The 16439-nt window shown below is 45.4% G+C and overlaps 1 protein-coding gene across 3 annotated transcripts in view; it reads right to left on the bottom strand.

The window, feature by feature from the left end:
- GPS1 (G protein pathway suppressor 1) overlaps nt 1-16439 on the bottom strand; it is a 42975-nt gene that overhangs the window by 17210 nt on the left and 9326 nt on the right. For 2 of the 3 annotated variants that reach the window (XM_040330790.1, XM_040330788.1), the window contains 6 exons: nt 13667-13759; nt 12306-12496; nt 9373-9537; nt 9072-9207; nt 8166-8243; nt 2802-2862 (listed from right to left, as the gene is read on the bottom strand). In XM_040330790.1, the coding sequence (XP_040186724.1) occupies nt 2802-2862; nt 8166-8243; nt 9072-9207; nt 9373-9537; nt 12306-12496; nt 13667-13759 (724 nt within the window). The remainder of the gene's footprint in view (nt 1-2801; nt 2863-8165; nt 8244-9071; nt 9208-9372; nt 9538-12305; nt 12497-13666; nt 13760-16439) is intronic. The other variant, XM_040330789.1, reaches the window with a different exon arrangement.

Below are 16439 nucleotides of genomic sequence, written 5' to 3' on the forward strand. Positions count from 1 at the left end.
AGTGTCTCCTGATAGCCCCTCCCTCTCCAGCTCACTGTGCCAGGCTCCCTTATCAGCCCTCTGCTGCAGTAGTGCACCCAGGGACAGCCCTAGCATCAGATGGTGCAAGATGTCACAGTGGTGACGTCACAGTCCACCAGTATATGACAGATTTACCGGCTCCTTCCTCCGCTCTCCATCCTGAATGATCTATGACGGGGGACGGGGAATCACACAGAGGATCACGCAGAGGGGGAGACCCGGGGAGCCCGAGAAGGAGGACGAGGCAGAGGGGAAGAGGACGACGAGGCAGAGGGGAGGAGGACGACGAAACAGAGGGGAGGACGACGACGAAACAGAGGGGAGGAGGACGACGAAACAGAGGGGAGGAGGACGACGAAACAGAGGGGAGGAGGACGACGAAACAGAGGGGAGGAGGACGACGAAACAGAGGGGAGGAGGACGACGAAACAGAGGGGAGGAGGACGACGAAACAGAGGGGAGGAGGACGACGAAACAGAGGGGAGGAGGACGACGAAACAGAGGGGAGGAGGACGACGAAACAGAGGGAAGGAGGACGACGAAACAGAGGGGAGCCCGAGGAGGACGACGAGGCAGAGGGGAGCCCGAGGAGGACGACGAGGCAGAGGGGAGCCCGAGGAGGACGACGAGGCAGAGGGGAGCCCGAGGAGGACGACGAGGCAGAGGGGAGCCCGAGGAGGACGACGAGGCAGAGGGGAGCCCGAGGAGGACGACGAGGCAGAGGGGAGCCCGAGGAGGACGACGAGGCAGAGGGGAGCCCGAGGAGGACGACGAGGCAGAGGGGAGCCCGAGGAGGACGACGAGGCAGAGGGGAGCCCGAGGAGGACGACGAGGCAGAGGGGAGCCCGAGGAGGACGACGAGGCAGAGGGGAGCCCGAGGAGGACGACGAGGCAGAGGGGAGCCCGAGGAGGACGACGAGGCAGAGGGGAGCCCGAGGAGGACGACGAGGCAGAGGGGAGCCCGAGGAGGACGACGAGGCAGAGGGGAGCCCGAGGAGGACGACGAGGCAGAGGGGAGCCCGAGGAGGACGACGAGGCAGAGGGGAGCCCGAGGAGGACGACGAGGCAGAGGGGAGGCAGAGGGGAGCCCGAGGAGGACGACGAGGCAGAGGGGAGCCCGAGGAGGACGACGAGGCATAGGGGAGCCCGAGGAGGACGACGAGGCAGAGGGGAACCCGAGGAGGACGACGAGGCAGAGGGGAGCCCGAGGAGGACGACGAGGCAGAGGGGAGCCCGACGAGGCAGAGGGGAGCCCGAAGAGTATACAAATTTGCAAAAAGGCTTACAAATATGCAAGTGTGAGCTACACACATTTATTGGAGTCACATAATATTGATTTGCTTGTATGGTTTTGAAGAAGCGAAAGTTCATGAAACGCGTCACCAGATCAAGCATACCTCGGGAAATAAACACGAATATGTGACTGTAAAGTTTGTATGTTAAGATATACCAAAGAGTGTGTGAATGTTTTACTTGACCTATTTACATATTTTTTGTATTAAATATATTTTTTACTATATTTCTGGCATTAAAGTAAAGTCCCGCACTACACACATGTAGTACCAGATTTTGCGTGCTCCAGTTTTAGGCTCTGTTCAAATCTAGGCGTTGCTATTTTACAGGCTTTTGTCGGGTGTTTTTGTACAAGCGTTTTTAAAGTTGACATGTCACCAAAGAAAAGCAGTAAAACGCCTGTAATCTGCCAAAAAAGAAACTCATGTACTTTTTTGAGCGACGGCTGTTTTGCTTAAGGCGACAGAATACCCAGATGTGAACAGGGGCCCTCAAAACAAATGGGATTGGTGCTGTTGGGTATTTTTAGCGCTGAGGCTTAGAGCAGAAAAATCGCCCAAAAACATCTAGATGTGAACGGAGCCTTAGCAAATCATGCCCAGTGTAACCAAGCCCAAAATATGATTTTGCTGAAAATGTTTATGTTTCATCTTAATTGTCTTTCTCTAGAAGTGTCCTTTATGAACCCAACCCACCGCTCCACTACACCCAGGTAAACGAATGTGGTAGTGCTGAAGAGCCATCCAGTGGCTGAATTTGCTAACGACAGTTTAAACAATTGCAGATTTAGAATCTTCATAGACAGGTACTGGATAAAATATTCCAATATAAAATAAGCATTATTCAAACTGTATGAAAAATAAATTATACAAAATGATGTAAAAAGATTCAGGTGCATATCATCATCATTACTGGCATTAAAGGATAAGTCCACCCCAACACTAAAATCACTACATCTATAGACATCCACAATCTAACACTAACCTATCTAACCCTGTAAAGAAGACCCAGTCCCATGCTGAGCTGTCAGGGGCAGCTTCACTGTGGAGGGGTGTGCAGAGGAGTTGGCAGACAATGGAATCCCCATAGTAAGTCTATGAGCGACGTCACCTCAGCTGTATCCTCAGTAGAGCTTCCGCCGATGAAGACCGGGCTGGATCAGCTTAAAAAAAAGGTATGTATACTGATTTCCTCTTTACAGGGCTAGATAGGTTAGTGTTAGATCGTGGATGTCTGTAGATGTAGGTATTTTAGTGTGGGGGGGGACTTACCCTTTAAACTTGGTATCACTCAAAAGTAAAATAAAATAATCTGGACAAGGCTACTACTAAAAATTATCCATTTTCTGTACTTTGCTTACTTAGCTCACCGAGCAACACACTAGACCCGGAATATACAGCCACTGTGGAAATTGGTCAAAAAAAAAAAAAAAAAAAAAAAAGAAACACACACAGCGCTGTCCCGCTGCGGAAATTGGAACTACTAACCTGCAGCACACTTTAACTTTGTAAGCACTGACAGGGTCTGGCTGTCTCTTTCTCCCCGTTGCTGGAAAATAAATTTGTTTTAGTGTTGTTATATATTTTTATTAATACAGTGCTGACATAGTGGTATTAATTGCTCATTACAATTTCTGCCTGAGTAGAGTTTAAAATACAATCGTCAGGGCATGCACAGCACGGCCATTGGATCCAAGGCTGATTAGCTTACCAGAGTGATTATGGCGTTGGGAGGAAACTGCATCCCTCAGAAGAGACCCACAAAACTGACAGACAGGATTGGCTGGTAGAAATGTAACTGAGGATTCCAAAGCTACCACAGTGAATTAAAATTAGAACTAAAAAGGCAAAACTTTTTAGGGAAGGGTATAACCAGTGCCGGGGACAAGGTCATTTGGTGCCCAGGGCGAAGATGCCTAACTACACCCCCAAGTGGGGTAACAATGATGTAGAAAGTCATGCCGTGGCATCAGTGCGAGGGAAAAAATGCCCCTGTGCTGGTGATTCACTGTTAGGTAAAAATGCTCCTGTGCTGGTAGTGTGACTGTAAGGTATAAATGCTCCTGCATCTGTAGTGTCAAAGAATAACGAAAATGTCAGTGATGTCACTGGAAGGACAAATGCACTTGTGTTACTGGGAGAAAAGAATGCCCCTGTGTTAATAGTGTCAGTCTGAGAAGGAATGGGGATATAAAGGGTAACGGGGGCTGGGAGGGCGGAGCTTTGTGGGTTCATTTAACTAAGAGGCCCTCATTCCAGGAGCCAAAAGGCTGTGAGCCCCTTTCCCCACCACATGATGACATAGTAGATCTGTACGTTAATAGTTACATAATATTCCTCATTACCTATCCTGGCACACACTACCTTCCTGGATAGGTATAGTGCATGGTAGAGAATGTGATATTGCAACAATATCCTTGGGGGGGGGGGGGGGGGTTTGCAGACAATCCATCCAATAGGCTCAGTCTGATATCCCTATAAAGGCACATTTGGCTCCAGGTGTTTAGCCATGGTGTGAATCCCAGTGGTAAGAATCTATTGATTACTGCTGCTGGGTTTGACTGCTGTTGGTTAATAGCTGCTGCCCCCAAGCCCATACAATGCAATGGCAGGGGTTTCAGTGGTTGTGGCTATTTGCACAGATAGGGATTACCAGTGGTGATCCCGACTCAACGCACACTGGCTGCGCTGATCCCGGCTCCACGCACACTGGCTGCGCTGATCCCGGCTCCACGCACACTGGCTGCGCTGATCCCGGCTCAACGCACACTGGCTGCGCTGATCCCGGCTCAACGCACACTGGCTGCGCTGATCCCGGCTCAACGCACCATGGCTGCGCTGATCCCGACTTTTATTAATAAATAAAAATAATTACATCTCCCTAACAAGGCAATAGGCAGTAATAAAAACCTGACAGGTATTCTAATCACTTTCTACTTTATCAAAAAAATAAATAAAAAAAAGGTGCCTTTAATTATAATTTTAATGCGGATGTTAATACCACTTCAGATTTCAGGGTCAGACACATGAATCAAGCGTCATATTCAGGTCAGTTCCAAGACAGAAGTGGAAGGAATTGTCTGCCATCTTTGGTGTCAGTGGAAGGAATAGTGCCCCATTATTGGTATCACTGGGAGGAATAATGTCCCATCATTAGTGTCAGTGGGAGAAATAGTGCCCCATTGTTTGTGTCAGTGGGAGTAAGTGTTCCATAATTGATATCATATGGAGGAATTATGCCCCATTAGGAGGAAACGTGTCCAACATTGGTTTCAGTGGAAGAAAAATGCCCCATGTTGGTGTCGGTGGAAGGAACTGTGGCTCATGCTTGCGGTCAGTGGGAGTAATAGTGCCCCATATGTGTGGGAAAAATAGTGCCCCATATCTGTGGGAGTAATGGTGCCCCATATCTGTGGGAGTAATGGTGCCCCATATCTGTGGGAGTAATGGTGCCCCATATCTGTGGGAGTAATGGTGCCCCATATCTGTGGGAGTAATGGTGCCCCATATCTGTGGGAGTAATGGTGCCCCATATCTGTGGGAGTAATAGTGCCCCATATCTGTGGGAGTAATAGTGCCCCATATCTGTGGGAGTAATAGTGCCCCATATCTGTGGGAGTAATAGTGCCCCATATCTGTGGGAGTAACAGTGCCCCATATCTGTGGGAGTAACAGTGCCCCATATCTGTGGGAGTAATAGTGCCCCATATCTGTGGGAGTGATAGTGCCCCATGGCTCCGATAAAGGTAAACAAGGGGCAGCATCTCACCCGCAGTTTGGAGACCGCTATTATACAGACAGGGAAGACAATGCAGTGATACACATGCATTTTTTCTGGTATGTAAATAGTACAAAGTGTACATTAAACTTGAACCAAGAAAAAAAAAAGGTGAAGTCCGACTCTATTTAACAATATTCCTTTATCCAAGTCTCATTAATATGTAAGGGCTGTGGGCATATCCAGTTTAGCACCACTGTTTCCTGATGTTTATGTGATAAACTGTATGTACATGGTGGCAGCCCTATATGCTCATTGCATGTATGAGCAGGCTTCCCTTCCTGCTGATCCTTTAGATTGTAAGCTCTCAGGAGCAGAGCCCTCCTAACCCTCTTGTCTTGAATAGTATTGTAACTGTTATGGTCTCCCTATAATTTGAAAAGCACAGTGCAAACTGTAAGTGCTATATAAATCCTGTATTATAATAATCAAACTGATGAGCTTTGTCTAATAGAAAATAATAGACTTTCTCTGTCTCTTATGATGTCAAACACCCACAGTGCAATGAAAGCGAGAGGCCACGTCATCTTTGCCTCAGCTGCAAGTGACAAAAAAAAAAGAGCTCAGAGAAACATCTTATCAATAAGCAAGACGGAGTTACTGTGTGCTTACAAATATTGAGTTATTTTGGTAATGCTGACGTGACCTACCCATTCATGTCAAATATCGTTTTTAAAAAAAACAGCCCACTTTAAAAATACTGAGAGTCAAGATACCCGCTGCTCGTGAAAGGATTCAACAATGCATCAAATTCAAAAGGCAAGCAGCAGTTGGGAAGATGAATGCAGGTACCATTAACTGAAATTGTCAAGTGGGATTTTGAAACCTCTTACGTTTTCCAGTTTGGAGTTTTATTAAGCCTCAAAAATAAATTGGAATAAATGCGAAAAGTGTGGCGTGCATTTGTATTCAACCCCCTTTATGGCCCGTACACATGATCCGGATATCGGACGAAAACGATCGTTCGATGAAGAATCGTACGATTTTCGGTTTGTGTGTACACTACTTTCGAGAGCCGATCACGACAGTTCATCCAATATTATTCGATCGGACATGCACGAAAATTTTCCTCGTACGATGTCAGATCATACGATTTTCGTTTAGTCAGTACAATTGTCATCCGAAAATACGGTACAATACAAATACATTACAACACATGACATCACTTCCGATTATTTGTTTTGGTCGTACGAGAATTTTCGTAATTTTAATAACCTATTTCATTTTACTTGCGACTATTAAGCGAAAAAAGTCGTACGATCCGTCGTACGATATTCGGATCGTGTGTATGGGCCATTACTCTGATACCCCTAACTGAAATCTAGTGGAATCAACTGCCTTCAGAAGTCACCTAATCAGTAAATAGAGTCCACCTGTGTGTAATTTAATCTCGGTATAAATAGAACAGCACAGATTACACATTTTTGTCCTCTTCAATCTTACCTAGGGACAGCATAATTCTCTCCACATTTTATATATATCAGTGTTAGGGACACTACCTTAGCAACTCTAAAACTTTTTAATAAAACATCCACACATGCTGGCAAAAAAAATAAATAAAAAAAAAATAGAGATGTTCTGTGAAGCCCTCAGAGGTTTGTCATGAACCTTAGTGAACAAACAGCATCATGAAGGCCAAGGAACACACCCGACAGGTCAGAGATAAAGTTGTGGAGAGGTTTAAAGCAGGGTTAGGCTATAAATAATATCCCAAGCTTTGAACATCTCATAGAGCTCTGTTCAATCCATCATCCGAAAATGGAAAGAGTATGGCACAACCGCAAACCTACCAAGACATGGCCGTCCACCTAAACTGACAGGCCGGGCAAGGAGAGCATTCATCAGAGAAGCAGCCAAGAGGCCCATGGGAACTCTGGAGGAGCTGCAGAGATCCACAGCTCAGGGGGGAGAATCTGTCCACAGGACAACTATTAGTCGTGCTCTCCAGTGACAAGAAGAAAGACATAAGAAGTCCCGTTTGTGAGAAGCCATGTGGGGAACAAACATGTGGAAGAAGGTGCTCGGGTCAGAGGAGACCAAAATCTTACCTTTTGGCCTAAAAGCAAAAACGCTACATGTGGCGGAAAACTATCACTGCACATCTCCCTTAACACACCAGCCCCACTGCGAAACAAGGTGGTGGCAGAATCATGTTGTGGGGATGCTTTTCTTCAGCAGGGACAGGGAAGTTGGTCAGAGTTGATAGGAAGATGGATGGAGCCAAATACAGAGCAATCTTAGAAGAAAACCTGTTAGTCTGCAAAAGACTTGAGACTGGGGCGGAGGTTCACCTTCCAGCAGGACAACGTCCCTAAACATACAGCCAGAGCTACAATGGAATGGTTTAGATCAGGGATATGCAATTAGCGGACCTCCAGCTGTTGCATCCCATCATGCCTCTTCCTCTGGGCGTCATGCTTGTGGCTGTCAGAGTCTTGATATGCCTCATGGGACTTGTAGTTCTGCAACAGCTGGAGGTCCGCCAATTGCATATCTCTGGTTTAGATCAAAGAATATTCATGTGTTAGAATGGCCCAGTGAAAGCCCAGACCTAAATCCAACTGAGGATCTGTGGCAAGACTTGAAAATTGCTGTTCACAGACGCTCTCCATCCAATCTGACAGAGCTTGAGATATTTTGCAATTAAGAATGGGCAGAAATGTCCCTCTCTAGATGTGCAAATCTAATAGACACATGCTCAAAAAGACTTGCAGTTGTAATTGCAGTAAAAGATGGTTCTACAAAGTATTGACTCAGGGGAGCTGAATACAAATGTACCCCCCACACTTTTCACATATTTATTTTTAAAACATTTTGAAAACCATTTATCATTTTCCTTCCACTTCACAATTATCTGCCACTTTGTGTTGGTCTATCACATAAAATCCCCAAAAACATACATTTAAATTTTTGGTTGTAACCTGACAAAATGTGGAAAATTTCAAGGGGTATGAATACTTTTTTAAAGCTCTGTATTTTCCTCAGTAAAGTTGTCCTTTCAAGCAATTTGCCTTTAAGACAAGGTTTGCGAGAAGAAGCAAAACACTTAGTACAACGCATGCTGGGAAGCTTACCTCTGCAATTTCAGGCGTTGATTCTGCTTTGCTGACATAGCTGAGAACGTGAGACCAGTTCTGGAGGTAAACACTGACCTATAGCAAGATATAAGCACATAAGATCAGAATGCTGACCTCTCCCTTCAGCAGAGATCACATGACCCAAGACCCAGCCATTGGAACAATTGACCAGACACAGTGGGGTCCTTGAGTAGCAAGTTCCCAAGACATGTTAAAGTGGTATTAGACACTACAATTATTATTATTTTTTATTAACCACTTGAGACCCGCGCTATTGACAAAAGACGTCAACAGCGCGGCTCTCAGGTGCCAACTGGACGTCTTTGGACGTCATTTAAAGTGCATTACCCGCACGCGCCTCTGGGGGGCGCGCAGTGGGTAAACACTGTCCCGGCGCATCGCTGGGAAGCCGATGCGTGTACCTGGCGGCCGTGATGTCCGCCGGGTACACGCGATCGTCGGGAACACAGCAGGGATGTGGAGCTCTGTGTGTAAACACAGAGCTCCACGTGCTGTCAGAGGAGAGGAGACCGATCTGTGTCCCTTGTACATAGGGACACAGCATCGGTCACCTCCCCCAGGGTGATAGAAGGGGCCAAATGACAGAGCACAATCACTGAGCCGTTATTCAAGCTATAAGGGAACATGATTGCTTTTTTTTTTTTTTTTTTTTAGGGTCACAAACACTTTAATATACAGGTGTTGATTTACTAAAACTGGAGTGTGCAAAATCTGGTGCAGCTCTGCAAAGAAGCTTCCAGGTATTTTTGTCAAAGCTTAATTGAAGTTAGACTTTGATTGGCCAGCATGCACAGCTGCACCAGATTTTTCACTCTCCGGTTTTACTAAATCAACCCCATTTATACCAATTTTTGAAAACACAGAAAGAGGCAACAGTTTTACCTTAATGACATTCAAGCACATATTGATGACATGTTTAGCGCTAGTGCAGTAGTCCCGGGCTCGAGAGTAGCATTTAAGAGCGTTGCTAAGATCTCCGCAGTCCAGGTAATGATCTCCCAAATCATCATGACCCCTCCTGTAGAAAGATGATCAGTGTGATTACATAGAGTGACAAAGTAGCCTACAACATAATATCTTTATGCCCATTATTCAGAAGTTCTAAACCTATTTCCACAAGAAACTCACCTTCGCTATTCTGACTATTTATTTCACCAAATCTTACCACAAGTTTTGTCCATACCTTATACTTTCTTTAATTGAATTCCCTTTGTAATTCTTTAGGTCAGTGTCCAGTTTCTCTAATTTCAGAAGTGCTTTTTTGCGAGTGGCCTCCACCCAGGCTGTGTCCAGAGGAGGGGGGTCCAGCGAGCCCTCAGGCAAAGCATCTGGTGCATTCTGTACCTCCCTGCACAGATACAGATAGAAAATCTTGAGAGAGGGGATTTAGAGAATTGAGAAATAGGACAGGGTGGACAATGATTAAAACAAACAAAAAAATAAAAAATAAATCAGAAGGTATGGACACAAAAGAAGAAAAAACATTTGTACAGGATTGGCGAGTAGACCCATAGCTGCTGCACCACTATAAACTGTATTGAAGCTACCACTTCTCAATCTTAGGAAAAGGAGAATTTGCAGTCTGCTCATGGAGGGAAGAGTGACAGTGCCTTCTGATAGCACACCTGACTGAGAAAGGTATACTCACCCAGCTATGCTTCCTTGCTGCCGCCACACAGTTCTAATGGACCAGGGATTCTAGGTATAGAAAACCATGCAACCTTCCACATGTGGTAGAGCTTACTTAGGGTGGACTCCTGCAGGGGGGAGACAGCAAATGACCCAGGGTGGACTCCTGCAGCATCAAGGATGAATGAGTGAGTATACCTTGCTGGGGGGGAGGGTTGGGAGACACTGTCACTTTGCCCTAAATGTGGAAAATTAGAGCACCACAAAAGGTTTGATAAATCTCCTGAGAAACACAAAAAGCAAGCCAGCAAATTTAGGGTGTTCAAAACTCCTTAAACCTTCAGGGCTGGGAATCCAGATAACATATAAGATATACTGTACAAAAGTTGGGTATCCAAGACACCGATCTGTAAGAATATATATCAAGAGCAATGACAATAGTATGGATAAGTTCACCTTTAAAAAAAAAAAAAAATGCACATCTTTTTCAGGAAAAAAAAATGGTCATGTATTAATTTCTTTTTTCCTGTATGTCATTATTTTTTTTTTTATTGCGAGTCTGGAAAGCATTGCACCATGATCAATAGATCGTGGGTGCTATGCAGGGCTCTTGCAGACTCTGTGTGTAAGCTGTTTGGCTACACATCGTACGGCCAAGCAGTTACACATTCACAGGAAGCATCAACGAACCACCACAGTGCTCAACAGCGCCATGTTAGTTTGTTGAGAGCTATAAGGCTAACAGCCGCAAAGGGTGCCGGACCCTGTAGTTTTCAATTCACAGAACTGTGAATGAGTGACGCTGCCGGACGGGCAGAGGCCCGCACAGCCACGTCCTTTGAAGATTCTTAAAGAGAGCGGGGGGAATAGATTCCTGCCGCCTGCGACATTGGGGGGCCAGGTTACATGAAAAATGGGTGTAACATGCTACAAAAAGTGAACTTATCCTTTACATCAGGGGTGGCCATATGTGGCCCACAACCTCCTGCTCTGGAATGGTGGGCTGGCAAGCCCAGAACGCAGGTTGCTGACCAGCCATATTACAGCATCAGTGTTGTGAATGAAGCTGATGGTAGAGGAAGAAAGCGGCTGTGAAGCAGAGCCCTATAAGCCGATGCTTCCTCTACAGCAGTGGTCATCAACCCTGTCCTGCAGGGCCCACTAACAGGCCAGGTTTTATGTATTACCTTGGGGAGATGCAGTCTAGAATACTGCAATCACGGAGGAGCAAATGATATAAGCTGTGATGTATTTCAGTTATCTTGAAAACCTGGCCTGTTAGTGGGCCCTGCAGGACAAGGTTGATGACCACTGCTCTACAGCACCGGCTTTTGCCACAGGGAGTCCATGGCAAAGTTCAGCTAATAAGCAGAATAGACACAGGTGCACTACGCTGCACCCGCGGTGTGGGTAAACCGCAGTACATCAGAGTGAAAGCAGTCTTAGGCCCTTTTCACACAATCAGCCCGACCAAATGGGACCCTCAATTCGCCTCTATAGAGCAACAGATGTCTGTTTACGCCTGTCTACCTTCAATCCGAAAAACAGAAGGGAATTCATCCCCTTTCATCTGGGCGAATTGGAGGGCCTATAGAGTAGCTGTGACCTGTCATCCGCCGACTCCGCTCATTGTGGCCCCCGACTGGTTACCAAGTTGCTTAAAGGAGTTGTAAAGTTTCACTTTAATGCAATCTATGCATTAAGGTGAAAAAACATCTGATGCCGACGCGCCCCCCCCCCCCCCCCGTTATACTTACCTGACCCCGCGCTCGGTCCCGAGATCCTCTTCGTCGCTCAGCATGGCCGCTGATTGGCTAGAGCGGATGGATTGAGAGCAGCGCTGCTGTCAATCACATCCAATGACGCGGCGCGCCGAGGGCCGGGTCCAAGTGATACAGTGAGCGGCTATGGCCGCTCGCTGTATCACGGAAGCGCGCCCGCAATTACTCACCATCATGTGAGCTCTCTCGCATGAGTGTGGTCAGAGGTCAGAGACAGCCGCCGAGGGACCCCAGAAGACGTGGATTGAGGCCACTCCGTGCAAAACGAACTGCACAGTGGAGGTAAGTAACATGTTTGTTATTTTAAAGGAAAAACTTTTTTCCCCTTTACTAACCCTTTAAGTGGCCCTCATTTTTCAAAAGGTTGGGCACCCCTACTTTGGAATGATGGCCCCACCACAACTGCATAAAGTAAATGCTTGTCAGGCTAGGGGAGGAAAAAAATAATAATACTTACCTTATTCCTCTCTCCTGCAGCCTTCTTCTTCTCTGTGTGCCCGAGCCAGTTGCAGCTCTCCAACGTCATCACATCCAAGGCAGGAACTGCAGTCCTGCATTGCATGTGAGGATAGCGAGGGCCTGCCCAAACCAGGGAGCATTGAACAATGCTGGCTTTCAAGGGATAGAGGAATAATAGGAGTAGGTAAGAGTATGAAGGGAAGAAAACAAAAGACAAAACATGAGTAAATTTATGTATCATTTTTACCCCTGATACCTGATGGCCTCTGACAACTTGCGATGAATCTCTTCGTAAACATCTACATTAAAAGTCCGCTGCACAAACGACAGAGCCATCTTCAGGGCCTCAACACGCAGCTGTGGACACCGATCAGCAATAAACTGCAACCTCTCAATGCGCATGAGACCACTGTAACTGGAGGCGTACTGCTCCAGATCCTGCAGGAACACAAACAACACATCGACCATCAAGCTTTTCGGAATATGGCAAAACAACAAGCAATGATATTGGGTAATGTTCAGTAATACAAAAGCAGCCAACCAAATGTTGCCTTTTGTAGATTTCAGGAGATAATTAGATCAGTCTAAAAACCATATGGGGACTTTTAAAGTGTTCTTTCAATTATGCTGAAAAGTAATAGTTTTTGCTGCCTGGCACACGCGATCGCTCGTTACAGAGCGAGGACCGGGAGCGGTGTATGTAAACACACAGCTCCCGGTCCTGTCAGGGAGAGAAATGCTGATCTTCTATTCATACAATGTATCAGCCATTTCCCTCAGTCAGTCCACCCCCCCCCCTACAGTTAGAACACACCCAGGGAACATACTTAACCCCTTCCCCGCCCCCTAGTGTTAACCACTTCACTGCCGGTGGCATTTTTATAGTAATCCAATGCATTTTAATAGCACTGATCGCTATAAAAATGCCAATGGTCCAAAAAATGTGTCAAAATTGTCCGAAGTGTCCGCCATAATGTCGCAGTACCGAAAAAAATATAATAAAAACGCTGATCGCCGCCATTACTAGTAAAAAAAAATATTAATAAAAATACCCCCTATTTTGTAAACGCTATAACTTAATAAACACTTATTGCGATTTTTTTTTACGAAAAATATGTAGAAGAATACGTATTGGCCGAAACTGAGGAAAAAAATTTTTTTTTATATATTTTTGGGGGATATTTATTATAGCAAAAAGTAAAAAATATTAATTTTTTTAAAAATTGTCGCTCTATTTTTGTTTATAGCGCAAAAAATAAAAACCGCAGAGGTGATCAAATACCACCAAAAGAAAGCTTTATTTGTGGGGAAAAAAAAGGACGCCAATTTTGTTTGGGAGCCACGTCGCACGATTGCGCAATTGTCTGTTAAAGCAACGCAGTGCCTAATCGCAAAAAGTGCTCTGGTCTTTGACCAGCAATATGGTCCGGGGGTTACGTGGTTAATCAGCTCCTTGATTATACTAAAATCGTAAGCTTTTGAGACCACTCAGGTCCCAGCATACATAATCTTCTCAGAGAGAATAAAGACGGGAGGATAAAATCATCAGCACACAGTAATATGTCACAGAAAGAAGAGGATATAAATGGGCTTGAGGGGTAGACTTACCAGAGTTGGATTCTCCACCACATAGTTGATGTCAGGCACATTCTGTTGGTCATCTTGAGGGTCAGCATCAATCTGCATGGGCTCCACAGCACCCTACGTGGGCAAGAGAGTCCAGTCAATTACCACAATCAAGATAAACAGCAAAAGGTCCAGCGGCCTGCAATCTGCACTGAGCCACAACACTCCACCAGCACTCCTAACAGAGCAAGTCAATTGACAAAACTATATGACAGAAAAGAAAAATAGTAAAAAAAAAAAAAAGTACCATAGATAAACTGAGACTTTAAAAGAGACCCTGTCACCTTGTCCATTCAGGGCAAAGTTACAGTGTCTGTGCAAATCCTCATCCTGACTACTTCTGTTGTGGACATCACCTAAATACAGTGACAGTGCTTGGAAATTGCCAGCAAGGCCAGAGTACTTCATCATGGGAGGTGGTCACATGCCACGGCGCACTGGTTATTTTACAGTGGCGGCTGCAGATAGAGGAGCAGCGGGGAAGCGGTGAAAGGACAAGGTGACAAACACTGATCTGATACAGAGAAATGTATGCTTAAAAAAAATATATATAAAATGCCATAAGTGTCTATTTCAGGTGTTTCACGCTACGCTCAGTAGTCCCTCACACCAACCCCATCGCCATGCCAACTACTGTAGTGACTGGCGTGAAGTGTTGGTTTCTAAGATGTTGGAGGAGGATTTCTTTGGATCAGATTAGGGCTGAAACAACTAATCGATTAATCGACAACGAATCGATTATGAAAATAGTTGTCAACTATTTTCATAATCGATTAATCGGCCAGTTGATTAGTTGGCCTGCATATAAAATGCATTATTTGTTTACATATCAGGAAATACAGTGCAGCACACATACAGCTCAGTACACTGTCTATACATGTTACTAAGTGCCTGAGAATTTGTGAATATGAAAGTGTGAGGAGCAATGCCTCATGGGACATGTAGTCCTGGGCAGGAAGTGAGTGGTTCTAAAGGCAGAAGGTTTTTTTTTTGTTTTTTTAAACCTTGCTATAGCGGGCGCTCTATACTATACTTTGCAGCTTGCTATTGAGGCACTCTGAAGGCAGGAGGAGCCAGAAGCATCAGTGAGGGACCCCTGAAGTGGAGGATCAGGGCTGCTCTGTGCAAAACCATTACACAGAGCAGGTAATATGACAAGTTTGTTTAAAAAAAAAAAAAAAAAAAAGACTCTGTGCAGTGAAGATCAGCATCTGAACCCAGAGAAAGTGGAGGTAATAGAAGGCATTATAATTACTGTAGTTGGTTATTTATATTTACCACTGCGTATGGATATATTTAAGAATACATTGACTATTTTTTTACATATTAACTAAATTGTACACCACACTTTTTTTTTTAAGATTATCCGATTAGTCGAAACAATAATCAGTCAACTAATCGATTATGAAAATAATCGTTAGTTGCAGCCCTAGATCAGATTGCCATTTAGCAGGGAACTGCGATAGGTACTTGCACTCTTCTTTTACAGGAAATCTTTTGGGGCAATTTCATTTCATTTCGGGCCTCATACACACTGGACGTTTTTACAGCTGCTGTTTTTGGCTTCAGGTGTTTTTTTTATGCAGCCAGTAAACTCCCCAGCATGTTATCCTATATGTCCATACACACACAGGCTGTTATCAACGTTTTTTGGCAGGGACGTTTTCTGTCTGAAAACAAAAAAAACGCTACTTGTGTTTTTTATAATGTCCAGTGTACATGAGGTCTAATACTAGCAGAGCTGGTAAACTAAAACAACCTAGTGGTCAGCAATGGCGCCAATAGAGCAATTAAAGTATACCTAAAAGGCATACGGCGGCCATACTTAACATTGAGTACGCCACCAGATAGCAGCTTTAACTATACGCCGGAAAAAGCAGAACGGAAACGACGTAAAAAAAATGCGACGGCCGCGCGTACGTTTGCGGATTGTCGGAAATAGCTAATTTGCATACTCAACGTGGAAACGCCACCTAGCAGCCGCCGGAAAATTGCATTTCAGATCCGACGGCGTACTAAGACGTACGCCTGTCGGATCCAACACAGATGTCGTCGTATCTTGTTTTGTGGATAACAAAACAAAGATATGACGCGCAAAATTTGAAATTACGCGGCGTATCAAGAGATACGCTGGCGTAATTTCTTTGAGGATCTGCCCCATAGGCTGTTTTACAGCTCTGTACATGTACCGTATTTATCGGCGTATAACGTGCACCCCAATTTTAAGAGGGAATTTTCTGGGAAAAACAAATGTATTAAATAAACAGCTTTGAAGCAATCTAAGGGTCTCACACACATACCTCGGAGGGGAACGAGCACCCGCCGGAATGACGCCGTCATCGCCTGTCTCACACACATACCTCAGAGGGGAAGGAGGGGGGACGAGCGCCCGCCGGAAAAATCACCGAGCCGTCATCTCCTCTCCACTCGGCTCTCACGTCACACATGCACAGTCCCGCCTCCGGACCATCTCCTGTGATAGACAGAACACTGGTCCAATGCTGGTGGCGGAGGTGGGACTGTGCGTGTGTGACAGCCAAGTGAGAGCCGAGAGGAGATGACGGCTCAGTGATTTCCGGCGGGCGCTGGTCCCCCTCCTTCCCCTCCGAGGTATGCTATCGGCGTACAACGCGCACCCACGATTTTCCCCTGATTTTATGGGGAAAAAATGTGCGCGGTATACGCTGATAAATACGGCATTTATTAAAAGGAATACTATTTTGGATGTCATTCTGAGTGCTGACCATCCCTTTCC

Source organism: Rana temporaria, chromosome 12 (genome assembly GCF_905171775.1).
Source record: "Rana temporaria chromosome 12, aRanTem1.1, whole genome shotgun sequence".
Classification (NCBI taxonomy): Eukaryota; Metazoa; Chordata; class Amphibia; order Anura; family Ranidae; genus Rana; species Rana temporaria.